The sequence below is a fragment of the Lagopus muta genome, chromosome Z (genome assembly GCF_023343835.1).
Source record: "Lagopus muta isolate bLagMut1 chromosome Z, bLagMut1 primary, whole genome shotgun sequence".
Taxonomy (NCBI): Eukaryota; Metazoa; Chordata; class Aves; order Galliformes; family Phasianidae; genus Lagopus; species Lagopus muta.
Window position 1 is genome coordinate 17,618,832 of NC_064472.1, and position 26,263 is coordinate 17,645,094.

Here is a 26,263-nt window from a genome sequence, read left to right on the forward strand (position 1 = left end):
AGAAATCAGAAAAGTCAAAATTATAAATTTCCATACTTTCCTAGTGGAGAAGGGTGGAGTTTTACAACATTGTTTGAAGATCACACCAGGGTATTTTTTCAAAGAAATTGCATATTTTGTTTTATTGTGTATTTTCTTTGATAAAAACTTTTTTAAGTTCTAAGGGGATTACATTTACATCCAAAATGAATCTTCTAGTAAACTGTTCTATAGTTCTATTAGACTTGAACCAAAAATGGACTCTGGTGTAAAAGGATTAGTATCAGTCAGAATTCTGTTGTAATTATGCTCAGTAATAGGCAATCTCAATTACTGAAGTACTTAACAATGCCTGATGAACTTCATTCCTACTGAGTGTTTTCAAGATATTCAGCATTACATAAAGGATTCAACAACAAAATTCAGTTACATTTATTTGTTTACTGGTTAATTTAACACTGAAACAAGTGAAAATCAATGCATCAAAATGACAGCAAACACAAGCAACAAGAAGGCTTAATAGCAAACAACAGCTGGAACACTACAGCTTTATGGACTGAAACAGAACTGTAAGGAGACTACACTTCCCCTAGCTATCAGCATGGTACAAGGACAACACAAGGCACTGCACTGCTTCACAGTCAAAAGCATTCATTAACAATCAGACAGCTCTTGATAACACACGGAGATTTATCACATTCAAACTTAATTTGGAAGCTGGTACAATATCCTGGCTCAATGAGCTGCAAAACTGAAGAATCATATCTAGTTTGTGTCATTTAAAAGGCCACCAGCCTACAATGTATTTGAAGCAAGCTGACACCAGCACACTCAGTCCAGGTTTAGTAATCCTTAGGGAGAAGTCTAAATCCACAGTCTGCGACTAGGACAGCTTTAGAAATGATAGGAGATCATCACTAAAACTGTACAGAATTTTACAGAAAAAATTTACATCATTATCTTACTAAGTCAATCTTTACGATCTCATGCATCAAGACTTAATGAATGAATACCTGCATGTAGATAAAGAAGTGTAGGTGAGTGCTCTTTAAGCTTTATTTTACTTAAATGTATAATGTACATATTTACAAAAAACAAAACAAAAAAAAAAACTGGTCAGAGAGAAAAATGGGTAATTGAAATATCTAAAACAGTGAACTGAAATACTTGCCATAGAGTTCTGATGAATTGATAAGTGCTGGATGCTTCCATATTTTCATCTGATTTCCAGGAAGGCCTTGTCCAGTCATCAGTTCACTGGTTTTGGGTAACCAGAGCAATGAACAAATCTATTGCAATTTAAAATTCTTTTAGTTTTCAGAATGAGTCAACATAGATCATTCAGGAGATCTGAAATGTTACCTAGAGCATTTGAAGAAGTTACTGAGAAATAGCCTCAGCAGAATATTTACTTATTTAGAAGGATGATTTCATTTCTTGCAACACTTCAAGGTACAGCTGCTCTACAGACTAAATGCATTAATAGCCTATCAGTATGAAACCAAGGTCCTCTAAGCATACCTCCAAGTTGTCACAGCTCCAGGAAAATCATCAGCTATACTGCTTTATTCCAGCTGAGAATTTTTTCTCCGTCTCCTAGTATTCTAACCCAAGAGACTGATGCCTGCCCTCTGACTCTTAGACCTCTCCCCAACCCAGCAATCTGGGTAGCCATCTTCCCCATTAGCACTCTCTCCATGAGAATTCTGGCCAAACCCACTATCGCCACAAATAAAAAGATGATGAAAAGTGTCTGGCTGTGAGACTACCCTCTTTTCAAGCCTTTCTGTGTGAAGAGAAATTGTAAATGAGAAACAAACTACTTCTGATTCCAGCCCCACACTTCAGGGCCAAATGTAGCAAACTGCAGACACACAGAAAATCCTGCTGCTCTCTTGCCCGCAGAACCACCCTCAAAGTCAGTGGGAGTTTGCCAAAGAAGCACAGCTATACCGCTGTGATATACAGCTATACAGAGCAGAGCCAGAGTATGCAGATATTTCATCTTCACCTGAGAATCTGTAGCTGCACTCTGGAGGAGTTTCTCACTGTTTATGTCCCAGACACGCAAAATCCCATCTTTCATTCCACCCCCTGTAGCAAGGACATTGGACTGCCAAGGACACCAGTTCATAGCCTTAAAAAAAAAAAAAAAAAAAAAAAGAAGAAAAGAAATCAGACACCAGAACAGACTGGGAGGTTAGCTGGAAAACAGAATAGATTTTACTTAAAAGCCCAGTTGGAAAAATGATCTGCAACAAGCACCCAGAATATATCTCTTGCTTTTTATTCCTTACTACATTATGCTCTTCCTGCTATACAGATGCATAGGATCCCAAAACTCCAATTACTGCTCTCTTTGTCACTTCTTTACATTAGCCTACCTACACTGCCTTACTTAAGCTCATAACATTCCAGCTTCTCTGCTCGCTCTTCACAGGTCAGTTTCACACCTCAGTACTAGAAGAATCCAACATAATGCAGTTTGACTTCTGTCTAACTCAAGCCGTTGTAGAAGCTTGAGCAATGCCATCTACGGGACTTTAAATAAAGATGGGTTCTTTGAGTTATTTCTTCAATATGCCCAGGGCCCTGGCTCTATCTGAAGAAAAGTTACAAAGAACTCATTTGCACCAGTTTCAATAATCTTCTCTTTATCATCAATGCTTCAGGCTAGTCTCAAACGTTTCTGGGAGGATAAGCAGCTTATAAATGCTGGATTCCTCATTCTTGCTGATATCTGACCTCTCCTTCCCAGACTAGGACTTAATAAAGAATCAAAGTTGTTTCATTTCCAGTTTCTCTCTTCAGATCCTTTGCTATCAGCAATCATAACCTGAAACGGGCAGGAGAGCAGAAGAAACTTCACATTTAAAATCATTTCAGCAGAGGGAATTCCAGAGACAACTTCCAACATCAGAAAGATCCTGTCTGATGATTTTTAAGCATTGTGTCACAGAATTTTACTTTGCAGGATGGAGAAAGAGAGGAGGAGGAGGTTGTAGATTTTTTGATTGATATAATATTTGCAAAGGCCTACTAATCCAGTAGAATTTCATGATCAATCAAAGCATTACTGTATTTATCTGCATCAAGAGAACTGGTATTAAAATTATCTGCATAACAATCAGGAGAGAAGAAGCTAATAGAAATCTAAATAAACTGAGACAATCTGAAAAATTCCACAACAGTTTGCATCAACAACATAACTTCATGAGAATAAATACAGAATTTTTCTTCCTCCTCCATATACCTTAACTGCTGAAGAATGAGGAATGGTTTTCAGTGGCTGTGTCTGCACTTTCACACCAGGATCACTGTGCCAGATATTCAGTGTACCATCACTAGACCCACTTGCGAGCAACTGATTGGTTAATGACCATTTGAGGCTGCAAATGCTTTGTTTGTTTTGGCAAAGAGTACCAACGTGATGCTGAGCCACTCGAACATCATGGTGATGAACAGACCCCAGTCTTGAACCACTGTAATTGAGAAAAGACAGCATGTGTTCAATATTAAAGACAAGATGCTACACTGTCATCCTGAAGTTGCTTCAGTAGTTTCAGCAGCAAACCCCATCAGAGTGAAGCACAACTGCAGAGCAACAATAGAGGGGTGACTGAAAATAGAAAGTAGCAAAGCAGCTGCTCAGTACAAGCCCAGCAAATTACCTGCTCTCCATCACAGTTTTCATTTTCCTGAAGACATACTACAGTGTACACCACCAATCTGTACCTTGTTTAGCAGTTAACCAGTTAATGTAGACTCTAACCTGTACTTCAAGAAAAGTTTTGCAAAATGAATTTTACCAAGGCCAGATATTACTCCAACAAAGAGGAAGGGTAAAACTTTATTGGCCTCGTTAAGGTTTTACCAGTAGTAGTCATTAGCACTCTGCTCTTAAATTCTCTCCCTCACCTTCTCTTTCTCCCTCCCACTTCCACATTGAAAGAAAATCTGCACTAATCAACTCTACTTGTCACAGCTTATTTACCCTTTCATTTTGACACTGTTGTATCACTGTTAGGAAATGCATGCATAGTTTTACCTGTCTTGAGGGACCACTCCCTCAGACTCTGCTCTCCCTTAGTTACCTTGGCCAGCTATGTCAGTTTACTAAGAAGGGCCCATTTTGGAAGCATGGCCTCTATTGCTGTTCTGACACAGGCTTTACTCAGCAATAGTATAACTGAGTTGAATATACTGAAAACAGCTTACAGCATATTTTCTTTTCCCTGGTTTTCATAGAATCTTAAAACCACAGAATCATAGAATTACAAGGATGGAAACAACCTGAACGACCACTTAGTCCAACCATCCTCCCATCACCATTGCTATCACAAGCCACTAAATCATATCTCACAGCTCCTCATCCAGACGCCTCTTGAACACTGCCAGGGATGGCGACTACAACACCTCCTTGGGCAGCCATTCCAGTGCCTGACCACTCTCTGAGAGAAAAAGTTCTTCCTTATGTCTAATCTAAACCTCCTCTGGTACAACTTGGGGCCATTTCCTCGGGTCCTGTTTGTTGTCTGGGAGAAGAAGCCAAAACCCTCCTCATCACAACCTCCCTTCAGGAAGTAGAGAGCAATAAGGTCACCTCTGAGCCTCCTCTTCTCCAGACTGAACAATCCCAGCTCCCTCAGCCGCTCCTCATAAGACTTGTGCTCCAGACCCCTCACCAGTTTTGTTGCCCTTCTCTGCACACGTTCCAGGGACTCAATGTGTTTCATGCAGTGAGGGGCCCAAAACTGAACACAATACTCTAAGTGCGGTCTCACCAGTTCTGAGTACAGGGGGATGATCACCTCCCTGCTCCTGCTGGCCACATCATTTCTAATGCAGGCCAGAATGCCGCTGACCTCCTTGGCCACCTGGGCACACTGTCGGCTCATGTTCAGCCGAGCATCAACCAACACCCCCAGGTCCCTTTCCTCTTCACACTCATCCAGCCACTCATCCCCAAGCCTATAACGCTGCATGGGGTTGTTGTGGCCCAAAGTGCAGGACGCGGCACTTGGCCTTGTTGAACCTCATCCCATTCACCTCAGCCCAGTGATCCAGCTTATCCAGATCCCTCTGAAGGGCCTCCCTACCCTCACGCAGATCAACACCACCTGCCATCTTGGTGTCATCTGCAAACTTTCTGAGGGTACACTCAATCTCCTCTTCTAGGTCATCAATAAAGATATTAAACAAGATGGGCCCCGGTACCGACCCCTGGGGGACACCACTTGTAACAGGTCGCCAGCTGGACTACACTCCATTCACCACTAACTACCCTCTGGGCATGGCCCTCTGGCCACTTTCTCACTCAAGGAAGGCTATACCTGTGCAGGCCACGGGCAGCCAGTTTCCCCAGGAGAATCCTGTGAGAAACCATGTCAAAGGCTTTGCTGAAGTCTGGGTAGACAACAGTCTGTCCCTCATCTACCAGTCTGGTCACCCAGTCGTAGAAGGAGATGAGGTTGGTCAAGCATGGCATGCCTTTCATAAACCTGTGCTAGCTGTGCCTGATCTCCTGGACACCATGACACGCACTGGAAATCGACTGTTCCATCTGTTCTTATGGCACTGAGATAATCAACCTCTATACATATTTTCACAGAATCCTAAAATCATAGAATCCTTAGAGTTGGAAGGGATCTTTAAAGGTCATCTAGTCCATCTCCCCTGCAATGAACAGGGATACCTACAACTAGATGAGGTTGCTCAGAGACTGGTCTAGACTGACCTCGAATGTCTCCAAGGATGAGGCATCCACCATCTCTTTGAACACTGTTCCAGTGCCTCACCATCCTTATTGTAAAAAATTTAATAATCTCTCTTATATCCAATCTAAATCTTCCCTTTTTCAGCTTGATACCATTTTCCCTTGTCCATTAAAAACAGACAATTTTGAAGTGTCTTTCTTACAACTTTGTTTAGATACTGAAAGGCACTATCAATCAGGTCTCCCCAGGGTTTCTCTTCTCCAGGTTAAACAACCCCAGATATCTCAGCCTGTACTCACAGGGGAGATGTGTCATCCCATGGATCATTTTTTTGTATGCCCGCCTCTGGACACACTACAACTATGGAGTGACTATGTCTCTCCTGTACTGAGGACTCCACATCTGGATGCAGTACTCCACATGTGGTCTCTCTCCTGCAGAGCAGATGGCAAGGTTCACCCCCCTTGCCCTGCTGGCCACCCTTCTATCAATGCAGCCCAGAATAAGGTTGGCTTTCTGAGCTGCAAGGGCACATTGCTGGCTCATCTCCAGCTTGCCACCCACTAGTACTCCCAAGCCCTTTTTGGCAGGGCTGTGCTTCATCTTCACATCCCCCAGCTTGTATTAGGGTATCTGAATAACTGAGAAACAAGTATCTCACATTACTGCAACAGATTTATTTAAGGCTATGTTGATTGGAGACACACAGACTCTTAAAGAATTTTCAGATACAAGTTGACTAATTTGGAAAATCTACAAACACATACATTAAGTGACTGATTGCAAGAAATGTCATTCAATGTGCTTGAATTATGGACTTCTCAAACTCCTGAAGGCCACAAAAAATTAGTAAGGTTCCAACCAAGCACTTCACCAGTGAATATTAAGCATGTCTTTATGGAAAATAACTAGGAAGATACACGTCATTATGTCATTATACTCAGAGGCTTCGCTTTCTGAAAAACGATGCAGACCTCCTCCAAAATAATAAGCAGAAAATCTAACCAACAGAAATGGACTGAATTGCCAGTGTTACACATGAAGAGATTTTCAATGACTGAATAAGTGCAAAAGACCTTGGCTCCAGAGAATATTCTTTGAAAAGAAATGGGATTTTTGCTAAATTAAGAAGAAGAGTATGGCCAGCAGGTTGAGAGAGGTGATCCTCCCCCTCTACTCTGCCCTGCTAAGTCCTCATCTGGAGTACCGTGTCCAGTTCTGGGCTCCCCAGTACAAAAAAGACAGGGATCTCTTGGAAAGAGTCCAGTGGAGGGCCACAAAGATGGTGAAGGGCCTGGAGCATCTCTCCTATGAGGAAAGGCTGAGTGAACTGGGTCTGTTCAGCCTTGAGAAAAGGAGACTGAGAGGGGACCTGATCCAGGTCTATAAACATCTAAGGTGTGGGGGGCAGAGTGGTGAGGTCAGACTCTTTTCTGTTCTGGAGACAGGACAAGGGGAAACGGCTGGAAACTGCAGCATAGGAAGTTCCACACAAATGTGCGCAAGAACTTCTTTACAGTGAGGTGACGGAGCACTGGAACAGGCTGCCCAGGGAGGTGGTGGAGTCTCCTTCTCTGGAGATGTTCAAGACCTGCCTGGATGCCTACCTGTGCGACCTGGTGTAGGGAACCTGCTTTGGCAGGGGGTTGGACACGATGATCTCTGGAGGTCCCTTCCAACCCCTACAATTCTGTGATTCTGTGAAGTCAATATTATTTTCTTTTGACACAAAATATTGCATCTATTTTGCTAAATACAAATAGAACCAATTAATTAGGACAAATTAATCTGCTGTACTGAAACGTATTTGGATATCCTTGAGGTTTTGTCATCAGTCTATTTTTAACTATAGGAATTAGTACGCTATTCCAAAGTATCAAAGTACCAACTTATAGTGAAGTTTCCTGTAAAAATGCTGATTTTATTTTAGTAGCAATGAATATTAACTCTATTTTTTTCTGATTATACAGGTAGCTTAACTGTGTAGTAATTAATTGGCTAATATCAAACCTAGAAAGAGAAATAAATGTCATCTGAACTTAATCTATCAACAAGAAGTGTAGTTCACAGTTTCATGTTGAATTTTAGAATCAATTTCTATTCAGAAAGATTTGAAATGTAAGTTTTTATTGCTTTCACTTCTTTGGCTAAGCTGAAATGCAAACTGAAACTGATACTGACTGTGATAAGGTCATGCCAAGCAGACGCTGAAGATGTGTATTTGTAATGTAATTCACAAACATTCTGCAAAAGCCAAAGCATTTTATTAACTGTTGATCAGTTGGTAATGTTGCATCTTACTCTGCCTAGCAGATCCAACAGAATCAAAAGCCACAACATCTTGTGAAACAAAACTACCTCTGGTGATCTCATCAGGAGATAACAACTTTCATTTTGAGATTAACAATATAATCAGTGAATGCTGGGTATAATTTCTGTTTAAGTAAAACAGAAGACTATCACATTATTTTAAAATAGGAGAAACATCCTTTATAATCAAGTTTTCCCTCGCATTCTTCAAGCCTAAGACAAAGATCTGAACTGGAAACTGAGAGAAAAAATGAATAAAACACAAAATTGGATGCTTTATCCTTCTCATGAGTCTGCATATTGAAATGATGCCCAAATATAAAATATTCAACTTGGCAGGGCAAAAGGCAACAATTTTGATCCTTCCTCAAAATAGGGTTCAGTTTCTGGCTAGCACTGAACCGGCCTTTCCTCACAGATACACAGCTAGAGAAGAGTGTAACTCTAACAACCGTGCTTTGCCATGCATCTGAAAAGTCAGTGGAAGGGCAGCCTAAGCTACATGTCCTCTCCCTTGCACTGAGTAAGGTATCTTTTCTGAAATCTGGACCCACTGCAGATAATATCAATTAATGCTCAAATATTCCGAAAAAAAACACAACCACGTGCTCCACATCTTACAGAAATTCTAGAAGCGGTGGCAGATTTCTTAAGAACAGTAAAAACAGAGACTAAAGAGGCAGGTTAAATTCCATTTGGTTGCTTTCCTGACATAAAGAATATTTACATATTGTTTCTGTGGTGGCTGGTAAAGAATAAAGCATTTTCAACCAAAACCAACAAAAACGAATCAAATAATTGGGATGCCTATCTAGATGAAAATATCAGGATTCTTTCTGTGAATAGACTATAGCACTCACCTGCTCAGAATATAATGATTCCAGCTCAGAGCTCCAACTACAGACAGGTGGCCAAACATATTTCTCAACCTTCTTTTCCTTTCAATGTCCCACAGCTGCCAATACAAAACAAACACACAGAACAAATGCAAATTTAACAGAAAAAGAGACAGAAAGAGAGAGGGAGAGAGAGAAATGTCTTTGTTTTCTTCATTTGTTTGCAGGTAAACACTATTCAGTTCTGATATGACATACAGACAACTTCAAGCTCATTCATTTCACACTATTTCTTTCACACAATATTTCACTTTATTTTATTTTAAGAGAATGTGCATTTCTAAATTTAAAGCTATTTATACGCCAGTATTTGGAAGCCTGTGTAGGAAAGCACTGGCGTGATGAATCAGAACTCTACCAGATAGATCCCCACATTATTCAGTATCACAGCCAACATCCAACAAAGACCTTTCAAAACAGGACTGTTCTACAACAGCAGACAGAGTTTTATGTGTATAATCTGAAGTGAAATTCAGGGATGTGAATCTATGAGTACAATTTTTGCTGAAGTTCTAAATGTATCTGTCTCTACTAGAGTGATCTTAGCAAGAGAGATACAAGACTGGCCTTTGCTGAGAAAAATAATTAAAGAGTTCCAATGACTGTTGAAAAGAAAATCTGAGTCCCTCTGTGCAGTTATTCTGTAACATGAGGGATGATGTAATTGTTATACACCATCTACAGAAGAGTTTTTCTGTATTTTAGCCAACTTTCTTGTTTTGTTTCATTAAGCAAAGAAGATTGTCTAATGGACACTTCAGCTAAAAACTGAGAAAGACAAAAAAGTAAAATATTAAGTACTTGCACTTCTCCATCACTAGTGCCAACAGCAAGGCAAGTTCCCTCTTTTATCCAAGCTAGAGATGAAATGTATTTGGAACTGGAATTTAAACCAATGCTTTCAATGCCTTGAAGAGTTCTTCCATTCCAAATATATGCAGCAGATCCCAGAGCAACAGCAATGAGATTTTCAAGGTTCCAGTCCAGTATGTTTAGATCTAGAAAAAAGCTTCTAAAAATTACTGCAAGAAGGTTAGAGGTAATAAGCTGGGGTTGGAGGGGTTATGGCTGGGGCAGAGGCTTTCTTTTATTAGCTACAGGAAAAACTCATGGCATTGCTTCAATGAAGCCATTACCAGCTCATATTCAACTAGGACATAAATGAGAACTAAATGAAGGTGAGTATTTCTAACAAGAAAAGATCTTCATTAGGTTAACTACCACAAATCTGTATATTTATACAGAAGAATATGACTTACAGATTCCTCACTAAATGTTTTTACACCTATCATCCATCATTTTGGATGGCTGCATCACCCAAATTTCTGCCATCAGAAATAAGTGTTCTCCAGTACCAGCTAGAAATGCAAAAACATTCTTGTTCCAAAATAATTCATGTTATTGGTAAAGACATAGGAGAAAGTCTATATGCTACAGTTCTTCCTTGAGCTAGTACTAACATTTACTCTCCATGTAACAGAAGAAAAATGCAGAAAGGAATCAGGGAAATTCTGCACCTCTCCCACAAAGTTTGCTCAGTAAGCAAATGCAAGAAATACTGTTTCCACTTATGTTAGGTGCACTACAGACCCTGGCAAAGGAAGTCATTACACCAGTTAGCCTCAGAACAGCCTGCTGTGTCAGGCAGAAAGTGCAGGCCAGACAGAGTTGCTATGCAACATCTAATTCTGACACAGAATAACAGTACACACTCTGATGTCAATGCGAATCATCAGCTGCTGCATTTATGACAGCTGAAAAGTCATTTTAAATGATCCCTGAAGAAAATAGTTAGCATAGGCCAAGGTCTGATGCTGTGCTTCAGTAACTAAAATCACTCTGAAGAACAGCTTAATCTTTCAGTCAGCTGTTTGATTAGAGTCCTGATTCCTACAGTCAGAAATATGCACTAAAAATAACTTCCAAAGAATTCTACTAATGCTATTGTTTTGTGGATACACCTTGTGCATAATCATGAAAAATCACTCATATAGAAATCCAGACTCAATCTGGATGCAAACAAACTTTTGGCTTGCTCATAGATTTACATCTAAAGAATGCTTGCAAGAACACCTTAGGGAAAAAAAAAAAAGGAAAAAGGAAACAAAACACAAACAACAATCGAAACACAGGAACAATTTCTAACACTTTCAACTATAGAATTGTTATGGTTTCAGAAGTGCTTTAATATATTTGCCGATGTAGAACAGAAAACCATGCATTTTTCTGTGCATGTTTAATTTTACCACGAAAAATGTAGGTGAGAATTTAGTTCAGAAGACATCTATCATCTAAACCATAAACAAATCACTGGTTTCTCCCATAACTAGAGATTTCAAAGTCTGTTACATTAAGTTGCTGTGTTGACAGACTGCTAACAGCTGAAATGTCCTTAGCATGGAGGTATGTTCACTGGTCTGATTTTAAATGTGAATTGAGACCTATTGCTGAAAAAAGTTGCACGAGACGTAGGTGATAATGATTCTAGGGTTTGATCAGTGATCTCTACATTCTGCGACAGGCAGTTTTCATTTTCAAGCTGCAAATGTCTAAGAAAAAATGACATCATGCGTAAGTATTGGAGAATTCCCATTTGATCTGAAGGGGAAACACCCTTGCCATCTTTCTTGAAGTATATATGTGTTCTCAATGTCTGCAGAAGCCTCAGTCTATAAGAAAATAACTTACAGTAATCATCATGCAAACCAGTAATATGAAGCCTCAGTTCTGGCTCCAATGTCACTGATGGCTTCATGATGGTAACAGCTCTGAACTCATTCTGCATCTCTTCTTGGCATCCTGCATTTGAAGATTCATCACACACAGTTCAGTCATGCAAAACACCAAAGCCTTTCACAGTCACTATGTTAGTCTTTGTCTGTGAACCACAGATGTCTAGATGAGTCTAACTCCTCCTGGTTAGGCCAAAACACCCCACAGAAAAGTAAGTGAAATCTTCCTTTTAATAGCTCTATCAAATCTCCATGGATGCACTCAGCTACAGTGGAGAATAGAGTTTGCTGTATTTTGTTTAAATTGCATCACAGTTCATTACAAAATACATTTCATGTCTTTGTCTGGTTAGCTTTTGCGAGAAGTTGCCAGTAGCAGTTCATATGGGCTCTCCCACCTCAAAACCCTCATGCTCCCACCTCAAAACCCTCATGCAGCAATTAACCTTTTTGCTTTCGGTGTTAATTTCTCTTCAACAGCCTCCTCTATCAACACCTAGCACAGGAAAAGGTTTTTAAACCCACTTTGATGACAGCATTCTAAGCTTGTGACCACACAAACTTCAGAAACCAAAGCAGTAACAGTAAGTTTCAAGTATGAGCAAGCAGAACAGTCAGCCTTTGTGGTCACTGTCTACGTGATTCTGCAACAACTGCTAAGCATCATAGTAAAAAAAAAGATCATTATCACCATTAATCATTTAAAGCTACATTTTTATCTAGCTGTAATATGCAGCATGGAGATCTGGAAACTAATATTTCTATATTTCTCTTCATGTTTTGACTTCATTTTTGAAATATTCCCTAGAGAAGAGCACTTAGAATGAACGCCAAAACTTCACAGGAAGAAGACATTATCCAATTCAACAACCACTCTTTCTGTTAGTAAAAATCAACACTGACAAAATTTTTGCACTCTGTAATATAAATACACACATTATAATCTTATACAGAAGTCTTATCAATTACAAATTGTGGAGAACTTTATCTCATACTTATTTCAATCTCAGTCTTATCCCCCAGCCAAAAATGAATTTCTGTCAAAAAACAATTGTTTCTCCTTTCAGCTGTGGTACCTGTCATAGAATCATAGAATAATAAAATCATCAAGATTGGAAAAGGTCTCTAAGACCATCAAGACCAACCAATAAAAGCAAGGCCAAGGCCTTCAGTCTTCCATCAATGTACTAAGTATGACCCTGCTTAGCTTCTGAGATGCTGCCTCTTGCCCACTGAGCACGTGGGACCAGCGGTGATGTGGTGCATCTCACTGGGATGCAGCTCAGACCTAGAGCACATCCATCAGGGATGTAGTGCCCATGCGTATGGGAAGGAGCTTCCATGAATGAGCCGTAAGTGCTGCCCGAGGGCTTTACCACAGTGGTGGTGTCTTCTTATGAGAGGTGCCTCTCTACTGTCCCAGTGTTGCCCCAGGTGCTTTGGGGTCAAGTGCACCAGAAATATCAGTGGTATGCATATAATACAGAGCAAATCAGTCAAATCCTCTACACAAATAAAAGCAGAAGATGAGCAAGAGAAGGGCCACAGTGATTTTCTTCTAAAAGTTTGTGGAATTAAAAAAATCAAGACTTGCAGGAATGGTTGGTTGTAAGACCTTACCTGCCCAATACAACATGTAACAATCCATTCTAACCCTAAAAAAGGTTTAATATCACTGAACTGTGATTAGGGTGTACAGAATAATATGTATTTTAAACATGTAAATTTTTGTTTTGTTTTGTCTTGTTTTTGATATTGTCAACCACTTCCAAACCCAGCCAAGTACGACGGTTTAAGAAAACTGAAGCACTTAGTTACAACAGCCGGAGAACGACAACACTTTTGAGATACTGTGAAAATGATCTCTAATACTGATAGCTGGGGTTAAGCACTGAGAAAGGATGAAATTATCTGTATAACTTATTTCATTTTTCTCTTCTCATGCGTAATTCACTTCAAATTCATAGAAATCACGCTTGCAGCTCTATTCACATACTTTGTGGACAGACGAATGTGCTTTATAGAATTTTTTTATCAGTGGAAATTAAGCTTCATTATCTCATTTTGTGTTATTTTACCTGAGTACTGGAAGATTATCACTGGCTTTTGAAAGAATTTTGGTTTTCACGTGCCTGTGTCAGTTCTCAAAATAAGACTTGAGAAGTGGTAAGTAGTACTGTAACACAAGACCACTCAGTGAACAGGTAGGTGGGTGGAATAAAACCCAATATACCTGATACATGTATTCACTTGCCATCAGGAAAAAAATACTATGATTAATCCCTATACTGATGCTTCTGAAAGCTCTGAATTAAGCTTTATTTGTACAGTAACAAATATATACCAGTCTATCACATACTCCACAACTTCTTCCACAGGAGCTGAACTTCAGGCTCATATAGAGGTTGTTTCTCACTGTCCTTACATGAGCATGAATCAGGTCCTGACTGGTTAAGAATTCAGCACATACAGAAATAGCCAGACCACAGAAAAAAATGACCTAAGACAGAACATAACAAAATATTGGCCTGATGCCTAGCAAACAACCTCATATTAAAAAAAAAATTGTAATATCTGTGTTATTTTACAGATCAGCTCCTCACATCCCAGTTGGCTTATAGTTCACAGTCTCTATATGCTCACTCATTCTCATATTTTTGGAGGAGATCAATCAGCTCCCAGTTAGATGAAATCGTGACTAGAGCAAGGGATAGTTTGTACCACCTACCTTTCCTTACAGGCAGGTGTGGCAAGATCCCATCAGGTTTGCATGTCTTGCTCTCTCATGTACCCAACACACCATTTAATAGATACTCTGGGCCCAGTCTGCAGCAAAAACCTACATTATTTCACACATCTGAAACTGGAAAGCCAAAGGGAAATTGTTTTTAGGGCCACCGATGTGTCTGATGGGGCCAAAACACAAGCCAGGTGATAGATAAAGCATTTAACCACAATGGAAGAGGTGGAGATCCATATCATCAGAGGCTACGAGAACTGCAGGGCAAGTGGATCCAAGCAGTATACACATCTCAGCCACCTTGCACTATTCTGTAACATTTGTGGGAACTGGTGATTTTCTCAGTGTAGACGCAGCCTGTTCTATCTTATCATTCATTGTACATGGGGTATTTGCTACAGTGGAACATACCTTTCCAGATGCAAGTGGCTTTTTCACAGACCTTCATGTCACTTTCTGCCATGCTATATCCAGTTTCTTGGACCATTAGAAGCTGTGTAGTACATTTCTGTCTATGCATAGAAGTGAAAATATGAATGAAGAAATCTGTCAAGAACATATTTAAGTACCATGGTTAGCATAACTACCTCTGAAGTACTGGACTTTCTTCACATAGAAGTTTTAAAACACCTGGACTCCTGGGTAGGAATTCAGCAAAAGATACAGAATATCAATGTCCAAATCGTATGTTCCATCTACAGTAATGATCTTCCCTTCCATAAAATACCAATTCACTGCTAATGATCATAAACATTTTAACAAAGCTGTTTGAACAAGGTCATCTTGCTATTGGAAGATATTTTAGGCCTCTATGTGTCACTCACTGAGTTTTAGTGTCTTCTTGCCCTCCTTTGAATTGGCATTCAGGCTAATTTTGTTAGCACACAACACCAGGTTTCTTTGCATGCAGACAATATATCTAATGCCTTAGGTCTGATCAGTTCTGTGGTGCATATACTGCAGAGTAATTGATTCAGCATGAAACCTACTGTAGTCCTCACCCTGGCTAGAGTCCAAATGTCTGGACTCCATGATCCTATTTGTTAAACCAGTACCACATTTTGAATCCACAGGTGCTAAAAATGTAAGCAAAGTGTCTCAGAGAACTAAGAATTTTTTGTTATATAAACCTCTACCCAGGGGTCAAAGAAATAGATGATGCAGAAGAAAAGTACAGGGAAACCTTAATTGTTATTGGAATTTTTTCCTTCTTCAAAAAAATTATGTTAAGTCTTCAGACAAATTCAGGTAAGGCTGAGATCATCAGGTAAGACTATATGTGTATGTATGTATGTATATATAATCCTTAATAATGCACACTTCTTCATAATGTTGTTGGTTTTTTTCATTGAGATGAATGCTCTCAAGCTTGTTGTCTGTTTGGTCCTTAACTCCTTATTTATAGCCAGGTGGAAATGTCACTGATGTTTTCACCAGCCATTTAGTATGTTCTTTTTAAAATTTTTTCTGAAATCTATCTTTCCAAACACATTCACTTTTATTCTTCCTCAAAACCCCGTTGTAATCATGATAAGAAATGTCTTGCAAAAACAACCAGAAAAAAGTTCTTCTTTTTCAAATATCAGAGCTGTTCTATAGCAAGCCGTCAGCTTTGAGAGGAACTTTCTGAATGATTTATACAGTCAATTTGGCAGAAAGCTAATCTGATTGCTTGCATCTGTGCCTCTAAAATAAGTGCAGATATTTCTATGGAAATCCTACTGTATGTACAAGGAAGCAATCTTTTGTCTCACAAGAAGACCACATACATTCACTGGAATGTGAGAAGATTTTATCCCACAATGTTATTTCAAAGACCCGCACAACAAACTTACAGGAAGTTGTTATGGTCCTTGGTGTAGAACTCTGAATAAGAGAATGAGATATGAAGGACTAACACTGACATTAGTAAAGTCACTGCAATCACCTTTAATATCACATAAAAACTGAAGCAAAAGAAGTACGTTTTACCAATGCTACTTCATACTTATCTCACAAAAAGGTTTTCTTTAATTTCTCTGTGGGGTATATACAACTAAGATTACTAGGCCCCTTTTCAACAATCTTAAAATGCACACTCTCCATAAGATCACGGTGGGTGAAAAGGCTGGAAAGGACTTTTCTTGACATATGATTTTTCCAGAATAATTTGCTTACTTAGAAAGGAAAGTGATTGTCATGAAAACTGGTTTTCTCAAGATGTTGTAAATGCATAGGTTGTTTTGCAACATTCAGTGGTCTTCAAAAGTACAAGTATTAAAAGAAACAACCAACCAGACTTCTAGCCCAGCTATCTTGACATTACCTCTTTTTCTTTGAAGTTTATTTTGACACTCTCATGGGAATTTTTCAACAATATTAAGAATTGTAAACCAGTACAAGCAACAACATTAGGTGTGCAGCTATCAAGTTTCCTCACTCAGGAGTTACTCTCAAAAAAGTCACCACTTAGGTGACTAAGGTGACTTTTTACATAGGTATCTATGACCTTGTAATTGGTGTAATCCAGGAAAGGGAATGCAGGTCAGTGACTACAAGTTTATAACTTAATATATACAATAGTCACAATCGGGTAGCATGAAAATATTGACCTTGCTTTCAGTATATGTAATGGTAATAACTTTTATTAACACAGATAAGTATCACCGTGATTCATATGAGAAGTCAGTTTTCAGTAAGTTAACAAAAATGAGTGGGTTTATTTAAGATGACTAAAAGGAAATAAACAAAGCCTAAAGAGAAACGAAATTTTGTGCCAGTGGCCACTAGTAAAAATGAAGGGTAAAGTGTTCAGCAATAAAAAACAGCACCAGAGTGGGAGGAGATATGAAGCCTTTATTTCACATAGTAGATTCCATGCGTTCTTCTGTCCTCTACCAATAACTGTTAAACATAACTACTTACCTTTTAGCTTCTAGTCATGACGAAAAACTTTATTCACAGCTACTTTTTGGCAAAATTTTTACAGTAGCCCATTCTGTCTACGTGACAAAATGTACTACATCCTGTGCGACTGAAAAAATGATCTTCACTGTGGTTGTGAATCACATGAAAAACTGAGTCATTCATCGCCCTTCAATTTAGTTTTACTCAGAAAGAGAAATACACTAAATAAAGTTAATGATATAGCAATTGTTCCTGACATTTTTCTAGTGGATATTTCCTAAACTGATATCTTCTTGTTATTGTTCTCAATGTAAATATGGTAGCATCTGCACAAAAGATGAGGTAATAAAACACATCAGCAAATATTCTATAAGCATTTACTCACCTGCTTTTTTTGTAGTTCAGTTTTCCTGTCGTTTCTCCTTTCCAAGCCTGCTGCAGTATGCCTGCTAGACAGAGTCACAGCACTTTTCATGATGGAGGGTTTCTTAAGCATCTTATCCATCACTGAAAACAAACAATTTTAATAGTATAAATATATAATTTATATATATATACATTATATATATAATAAAAACTAAAGGTATTTTTTTTAATTTACAGAGAAGTATTTCAAGTCAAGTACTTTTCAGCACATTACTTATTAAAAGCTTATCTGACATACTAAATGGGACAATACAAACACCGACATTTGAACTGGTCTGTTTTCCCTTTATTGTTAGAGAAATGAAACAGACACTTATGCTATTCATCTCATCTTAAAGTAGATGTCTGAAAAATGTCATACTGCTCACTCACTTTATAAACAGTCTATATTTATTTCTGTAGCTCATATCAATTCACTGGCTACAGAGGATCCTACCTCACATAAAATCCAAGTCATACTGGTTTTCACCAGTGCTGGTGGCAAGAACATCCAGGACTTTCTGTTCTAGAAACAGATAATGTATAACTGAGTTTGCTTAAGAGCCTGATTTTCCAACAGCTGGGCATGCCTTTTGTCCACACTGCTGAAGAGTATTCTGCTCTGCAGAAGACAGAATTTCAGTTTGTCTCCAACAGTCATAGTCATAGCCTCATGGGAACACATCAGGAATGCTAAAGAATACCTTTTATTTGCTGTCTAAATATTTCCATTATTAATCAAGGAATAAAGCACATTTGTTTATTTCCCTCATTATTCCAGGAAGCTTTTCTTGTATATGCAGTGTGTAAACCATTCTCCACCTTTCCTTACCACTACTATAGTAGGAGTGAGCTTGTTTAAAGGTTAAAGTCTTACTGTTTCCTCGGCCTCCCTCTGCTGTGGATGGAGAAAAATAACCTCCTCCAGAGTCAGTTCTTCAGACCATGTCAAAGTCCTGAAAGTTTAAGCAGTGTTCTGAACAGCATTCAGACAAGCCTCTCCCTAAGATGAACTGCGGGCGAGTGCTCCTTGGCAGACAGGACTTTTATCAATACCTAAAGCCTGAGGCATCAGAGGGGAGAATAACATAGGGCAGGCTTCTCTATCAGTGTGCTGTCTGTACGTGTGCACTACAACATGTCCAGGCACGCAGACTGGTTAAAGTTCTGCAGTTATGGCCAGGTCAGTGGTATCCATGTGCAGTGGAAAGGAGACGCAGAAGGGAGAGGTCTTCTGCAAGAATTCTTTCTGTCCTGTCAGTTATTGTTAGCTACTTCATAAGCAAAAGCGCAACAACAAAAGAGATTCTATTGCAGATGCAAAAAAAAGTTCGCCTGCAACAGAAATTACTTGCTTAAAGAAGAGGTTTAGGCTTGTCTTTTAACTGCCACGTTTGATGTCAACCAGATGTATGGCCTGCTGTCCTATCTGCCTGTGCAGTAGTAGCCGGAACCTTGGGCCTGGCTCTCTTATCATGTCAGCAGTGTAATCCCGCTAGAGGAAAGCTGCCTCTGATCTCATTGCCTGCACAAACTGCCACTGCAGCAGCCGCAGCCCTTGTCCACTAGGACATGGGGAGCACAGTGGCACACCTTGCGCTAACTGCCTGCTCCTGCTGATTTCAGCAGTCCCTTCACGATGCCGCCCTGTCTCCTGCCCCACCTGCAGTCCTCCCGCGCGTGCTGACGAGCCGGGCGCCCCGGAGGGCACAAAGGCCTGCGCTGCGGGCCCGGCGCGGCTCTGCTGTGAGGCCTCCCGCATGTCGCTGCTGCCACCTTGTGACAACAGGGCTGCTCGCCACCGGAACCCTGGCCGTCAGCTTCCTCTTGATGGAGCTCTCAAACCGGGAGTACGTGGTCCCGTCTGAATCCAGGGCCTGCACGAGTGAAGGGAGGCAAAACACCAAAACCGGTCATCACAGAATGTTGTTCTGTCCTTTCACACTATCTCAAGTCTTCATGAGTTCAGTCTCTCTCAGAACAAGCAAGCCATGGAAATGGACCTTGGCCTGAGGACACCCGGAACAACACTTGAGTGTAGACTCCTGCCTGGCTAAAACTCTGCAGGGTGAGGACAGCCTCCAGAGCTCTGCACATGGACTGGGGCAGCTGGTATCCTGCTCCACACAGCTCCTGTGGCTGCCGGGCTGGAGCACACTGTGACGAACAGGGCGTTCACTGCCCACAGCTAGCCGCAGGAGTCCCACCAAAACTGGAGCTGATAGAGATTCACGGTCACTAAATTAAAATGTCCTACTGATCTCTAGGTTAAGAGAAATATCAAGTATAAAGTAATCAGAGTTCAGGAGAGCAACTTTTCACAAGAGTCATAGAATCATGGAATCATTAAGGCAGGAAAAGACCTCTAAGATCATCAATTCCAATCATGAACCCATCCCCATCGTGCTCACAGACCATGTCTCCCACCTCTATGTGATTCTTGAACATCTCTAGGGACGGTGACTCCACCAGCTGCCTGGACAGCCCATAAACTCAATTACTTGCATGTAAACAGGTTCAGCTCGTGAAGAATTAAGGAAGATGACTCCTGACACAGTGATCAATGGGGTTTACCGTTCCCAGCTCACACAGAAGAAGCAGCTACCCTCACTGCACAGGAGTTGCTCAAAGCTAGGAGGGCTACTACTACCATGTATTTTGATCAACAGGATATTTACCGTTCCATAAAGAAATATTCAAATAAGAAGGGAAGTTAACAACTTTAGGGATTTAAGTGTCAGAGAGAAGGGAAGCAGCACATAGAAAATGGGGGGGGGGGGGAGGGGGAGGGGAAGGGAAGAAAAAAGAAAATACGTATATAGATACGAAATGAAAAATTCTGCTAGTCAGGTAAACACTCCTGAATGAATTAACAATATCAGGTCAAGGCAAGTGACAAAAACCTAAACTAAGGAAGGCAAAATTTCAGGTAAAAGTGGGAAGCCTGAAGAGCAGTAAGACAAGGGCATGATGAGGATATGGTGTAACTAGTTCTTATTGGTGTATAGATAAAAAATGAACGTGCACTTTTTGCCATGATCACGCATAAGAGAAGAAAGCCAAATTTGTGTCACTCACATTCTAGGATACAATAGTGGCCTATGAAAGACCAGACCTTTCAGACATTTAGTTTGAGGTCCTGGGCTGGTCACTCCTGTGATAAAAACACTCAGACAAAACTAAATGTTGGCTGTTTGGAACCAGGCTGGCTTTCTATCTTTGCCCAAAGGAAGATTTATTTCATTTATGACTTCAGAATTTTCTCACCACCAGGATGCCTTGCTCAAGTTATTATTTTCAACACCGCACTTAACATATTTACGAATACTGAAACAAGATCAAATAACAGATTAACATTTCTTACTTTTAAATCCATTCAAAAAGACAACTCCTAAACAAGTGCATCAGAGAAACTCAAATTTTAAAAAATGTACCAAAATTTAGATTGTGAGAGCATAGATAACACTGAACACAAGATTCTGCTTTTCAGACAGTTTTAGAGCAACATTTTAGAGCAAAGAGTGAAAGTATCAAGAACAATAGGGAAGAACAGCAAGTATAATAGGATTCTTAATCATTGTTAGATATTTCAGCATATATTTTTGATATAATGTTCAGTGAAAATTACAAGCTTTCAAGACATAAGCACCAGCATCCTGCCTGTTGCATTTTCCATTTCTGAAATCAAGCACATTCAAATTTGCTTTTAAAGCTGGCATTGTCACTTATGTTAAAACACCATGCACTGAAGGCTCATGGCCAGGCTGATTCCAAGCCTCACATATCCCCAGGACACAAGAAACATCCACATAGGTACTGAATTATAGTAACATTATCTCCCAACAGAACAGTATGAAACTCTCAATAGACTCCTGTTCAAGAAACATGCAGCTTATCTATTTAGAGAACATGATACAAATTATTCAACATACCATTATGATATTGTACAAATCAAGTGAAGTTGAGGTGGTATCAAAGCCACTGAAAAGCAACAGACACACTCAAACCCAAAGTTTTATCGGCAGTTCTACCTGCCTTACGTACACAGCTGGCCCCAGACTGCTCAAACTCAGGCCTGTCTCACTGAGCAGCTGTGCCAGGGACACCTGAGGGGCTTAAGGGGTGCCAGAGCTGCATTACAGACACAAAACAAGGATCCAGGGCAATTCCTCAGGGCAGTGTGCAAGCTGATACAGTGCTCCACAAAAAGCTGGCCAAACAGAGCAATCAGCATCCTTAGGTGATGGCAACATGCTTTTTATTTATTTTTTCCTAGCAGGGGGCATTTCCATACTTTACCAAGCACTCTAAAGGCGAGCAGCGGCATCCTGAAGTGAAACGGCTGCTTCTGAAACTGTGTCAAAATGAGCAGCTTGTCCTTTCTAGTCTGAGTAGCGAGTTTCATGTTTCAGCTCCTCCTTCACATTCCAGGCCTGCGTTGGCTCCGATCTTTTCGAAAATGGAGCCTCTCACAACCGCCTATCCTCTGAAATATTCAGTGCCTAAAGCTAGAGTCTTTGTTGTTTTTTTGTCAATGGTTTTTTGCACGGCAGTCCTCTGCCTACTGCAACTCAGATTTTTTAAACCTAAAACTAAAGATTTTTATTCTTTTGAAATCAAGGATTCGCGGGGAAGAATCATTTCCTTGGAGAAGTACAGAGGGAAAGTAAGTTACAACTTCTTTATGTATTTTCTTTGATTCTTCATTGGAAAGCAGACATCCATTTCTAGGTGAACAAGACAGTCTGTTGTGGGAACTTACAGCAGAGTTTTGTGCTAAATTCCTGTTACATAAGCAATAAGCTAGAGAGAAATTTATTTTTTTTAGGCTTGCTTCCAGAATTAACTATTAGAACTAATAAAAGAAAAAAAATGTTTTATTCATTATAAATTAATATAGTCTTGCAATTGAATTTGTGCATTTGATCTTAGTTAAGAATGGCAGCATGTTCTGTCGAATATTAAATGTATATCTGAGAATATGGCTTTAATGTCTGTTCTAAAAACACAGGTTTTTTTACTTAAAACTGTAAGCTTTAAGTTTATGCATTTACTGAATGTTTAAAGCAGGATATCTCAAAGTAAATGCTTCAGCTGCTATTATTTTATCAGCTTAAAGAAATAATGATCAGATAAATTATGTCCAGCTCCCAGGCAGAAACAACACTGCAACAGTAGGGGGATATCTCGTGTTAAGACTTAATGAAATCTCTATGCCATCTCTGGTTTCTTTCTCAGTGTTCTCACTTTATTTCTCCAAAGGCAACTTTGGTTGTAAACGTGGCGAGTTACTGCCAACACACAGACAAAAATTACATCGCTCTGCAAGATCTACACAGGGAGTTTGGTCCCTCCCACTTCACTGTGCTGGCCTTCCCCTGCAATCAGTTCGGAGAATCAGAGCCTGGCTCAAGCCAGGAAATAGAGGCTTTTGCCAAGGGGAACTACGGAGTAACCTTCCCTGTTTTCCACAAAATCAAGATCCTGGGATCAGAAGCAGAGCCTGCCTTTAAATTTTTAATAGGTAACTATTTTATTTCCTGCACTGAGCTACCTTCTACTGGTATTCTTCTTCAACTCCAGTCGGAGTTTAGCAGGCCCAGTCTGAGCATACATTACTTGTCTTCATAGTCTATGGAGAAAAAAAGGCATTCTTCGTGCACACAACTTATCTCATTTTAATGAGGATATTAAAAAAAAAAAAAAAAGAAGAGTGAAAAGAGCTGTACCCTGAATGCATCCATTTCTCCTCACTGACAATAAAATATCTTATTGTGACCAACCTCGATAGAAACATACAGTGATGGATGTAGATGGTTCAAAGGTCTGAACCATCTACAAAATCCTATGTCAGATTACATGACTTTTGTTAGAAAGCATTTTATTTTTTTACAGAGAAAAATATAAGTAAGGATGCCTTAATATTACTGGAAAATTTAACATAAAAACATGCAGATGAGAAAATCCTCCTTTAGCATAGACTCATATGTCTTGCTTGTAAGTACTGTAACCTACACACTGTAGGACATATAGCCACTAATGCATTAATTTGTCTTGTGAGCTTCAGGACCCAACCTGTAAATCCCACTTTCACAAACACTGTGCAGTACTGTTGCAGAAAGCACTTGCTGACTTAGGTTCTCACACTCTCACAAGCAACATGAAATTTTGCTCAGTTGTCCAAAAACCTCACAAAGCCTCTGTTTCTCCTGAATTTTGGCCACATCTTTGACCAATACTAAAAACGGATATTGTGAAAAGAAGGATATTTAGAACATAGCTGTTCTCTCTAACATCTCTTTATCTAGAAAATGAGGAAGGAGGAGGCCCAAATATGTACTGCATCTTCCTGCCCACAAACGGGATCACAGCTACATAAGCTAATACCAAGCCAATATCTGTAGCTACCAAGATACAGGTGCTTCTCCAGATAATCACAGTAGTCCTATGAGAGATGCAGGTACCTCTCTCTCTATTCCAGTTCTTCACAGCTCCTCTTGTCAGAAAACTGTATCAACATTTAAATGAAAGGTCTTAAACCACTGAAGCCCATTTCTTTTTCCCGTACTCTCTGTATACATTCCTGAAAACTACTGTCATGCTCCTCCTCTTTTAGGAGACTCTTAAGTAGTTGCTGTTGTCATCTTAATTGCATTTCTTCCTATCTCCTCTTAGGCAAGTCACTAAATATATCAGGCAAACCCTTACTGTTATGAATTGCCCCTTGATTTAGTGGAATTACTGAATGCACTCTGGAGATGCCTCTCTTCTGATTACAGAGAAGACAAGGACAAGTAGGTGCTAGAGCTGGATGGCACTGGACCCAGATAATAACTCCCAGTGTCAGATAATAATACAGAACCAGGTCTGCTATATTCACACATTCAGTACTCTAACATACAGGGAGAAAGATACTTTGATGCTCACACATTTTGAAATAACAACTTTTTCCTTTCTGAATCACACTTTTTCATATTAAATTACTGTGCATCTTCAGTTAAAGAGGAAACTGTCCTTCATTTGCTTGTCTTGACATTCAGAAGGCTGAACATCTTCATGCTACATCTCCTGACTGTGACTTCTAGCTAGCATTTTTCCAGCACTAACAGCTCAATGCAAAAAAGAATTCACTGGCAGTAGAACATGGTGTCAGAGCCTTCACACAACTACTTGTTACTTTCATAGCATCAGCAAGATATTTTGCTGGACCAGTGAAACATTTGTAGCATCATCATTCCCTCCCCTGTGCATTTGTACTCAAGATATTCTTATACATTAATAATTACTGAAAGAGTACTTAGAGTTGGGATTATGTCACCTAAAGACTGATTCTTGATAAAACAAGTCTGCAAAGATATGGTTACTAGCTGGGTCAGAATTTCCATCTGTCTTGCTCCAATTTATAGGAGGGAGATGAGGTTCTTTTAATATCTGTATACCTGGCATGAGAAACAATGGTTCAAATGTTGGTCCAACCAGTTTATTATAAATCCTAATCAGGGAGATGGGGAAGGAAAGAAGGGCAATAGAAAAGATAGGAAAGAAGCAAGAATCGCGTAAAAGAATAATCTGTTACACCATCATACCCACTCATTATCACTGAGTCCTCTTACAGTCATAACATTACTAATATAGTTCAAAATGAATATATGTAGAATCACTGCAGGATAATGAAACAATTACAAGAGAAAGGGCGTCACTAAAATTATCTTATGCCATTCTTACAGATTCTTCAAAGAAAGAACCTCGCTGGAATTTCTGGAAATATCTTGTCAGCCCTGAGGGTAAAGTTGTAAAATTCTGGAGACCTGAAGAGTCGATAGAAAGTATCAAGCCAGCAATAGCATCGTTAATTAGACAGATCATAATGAAAAAAAGAGAAGACCTCTGAAAAACCGTTCACTCTGTGAATCCATTCAGTGGCACAGATGAACACCTTACTACATTCCTGGGAAATGCTGCTAGAAGAAAAACAATCAGGGGATATTTTTTTCTTTTTGATGTTAGTATTTTCAGCTACACTATGTCAATTAATGTTGGGATGACTTCTGCAACAGCCTTAAGAACCACTGAGATTACTGAAAATGGCAAGGCAATCAGAACACTGCAGGAACGGACCTTCAGTTTTCATACAGTTCTTTAAATTGCTAATAAGAGCTAATTATAATTGTTATCAGTAGGCAAATAGCTAAAAAGAAGAGGTTTGGTGATTAATTACTCAGTATTTGTACAAAAAAAAAAAAAAATTTCCACGTGCCAGTGAAAATAAGTTTTGATATTCCATTTATACATAACCGTTTGACTGAAAGATGTGGGACTGAGAGCCATCATATTAGGGTTTATAGAGACAAATGCAGCTGACCATACCAGCTTTATAATATTGACAGATGAAAATGTCTGAATTGTGAAGCTGTCAATTTAGTTGTAAAAAACTGTACATAGAAAATAATATTATTAGAAGTAAAAGATGCAAAAATAATTCTTTGCCTGCTTTGTGTGTATTTTGATTCACTTCACCTTTTCAGCAATACTTTTGTCTTCTTTAGCCTTCTCCATACATTTGCACTGCAGTATAAGGTCTTGGCTACTAGCTCATTT

General features: G+C 39.5%; 2 protein-coding genes across 7 annotated transcripts in view; one reads left to right on the forward strand and one right to left on the reverse strand.

The window, feature by feature from the left end:
- CDC20B (cell division cycle 20B) overlaps positions 1-26,263 on the reverse strand; it is a 37,863-nt gene that overhangs the window by 5,680 nt on the left and 5,920 nt on the right. Inside the window, exons 1-10 of one of the 5 annotated variants that reach the window (XM_048931801.1) lie at positions 19,329-19,393; positions 18,543-18,621; positions 17,646-17,767; positions 14,786-14,882; positions 11,591-11,701; positions 9,704-9,900; positions 8,867-8,961; positions 3,233-3,461; positions 1,991-2,116; positions 1,151-1,268 (exon numbers count right to left, since the gene is read on the reverse strand). In XM_048931801.1, the coding sequence (XP_048787758.1) occupies positions 1,151-1,268; positions 1,991-2,116; positions 3,233-3,461; positions 8,867-8,961; positions 9,704-9,900; positions 11,591-11,701; positions 14,786-14,882; positions 17,646-17,767; position 18,543 (1,096 nt within the window). In that variant the 5' untranslated portion in view covers positions 18,544-18,621; positions 19,329-19,393. Of the gene's footprint in view, positions 1-1,150; positions 1,269-1,990; positions 2,117-3,232; positions 3,462-8,866; positions 8,962-9,703; positions 9,901-11,590; positions 11,702-14,785; positions 14,883-17,645; positions 17,768-18,542; positions 19,245-19,328; positions 19,543-21,964; positions 22,098-26,263 lie in introns of those variants that run through there. The other 4 variants (XM_048931797.1, XM_048931799.1, XM_048931800.1 and 1 more) reach the window with 4 other exon arrangements.
- GPX8 (glutathione peroxidase 8 (putative)) lies at positions 22,092-26,127 on the forward strand. Of its 2 annotated transcripts, XM_048931802.1 has the most exons (3): positions 22,099-22,331; positions 22,928-23,189; positions 25,393-26,127. In XM_048931802.1, exons 1-3 carry the CDS (start codon positions 22,125-22,127, stop codon positions 25,554-25,556), a joined length of 633 nt encoding a protein of 210 aa, XP_048787759.1. In that variant the 5' UTR covers positions 22,099-22,124; the 3' UTR covers positions 25,557-26,127. The 2 variants fall into 2 exon arrangements, with proteins under 2 accessions (XP_048787760.1, XP_048787759.1); XM_048931803.1 differs by lacking the exon at positions 22,928-23,189 and having other exon boundaries at positions 22,092-22,331; positions 25,393-25,573.

Coding starts and splice junctions, on each gene's coding strand:
- GPX8 (XM_048931802.1), top strand. CDS start 22,125: ATGGAGCCTCTCACAACCGCCTATCCTCTGAAATATTCAGTGCCTAAA. Junction 22,332..22,927: donor TGGAGAAGTACAGAGGGAAA/GTAAGTTACAAC, acceptor ATTTCTCCAAAG/GCAACTTTGGTTGTAAACGT. Junction 23,190..25,392: donor TGCCTTTAAATTTTTAATAG/GTAACTATTTTA, acceptor CCATTCTTACAG/ATTCTTCAAAGAAAGAACCT.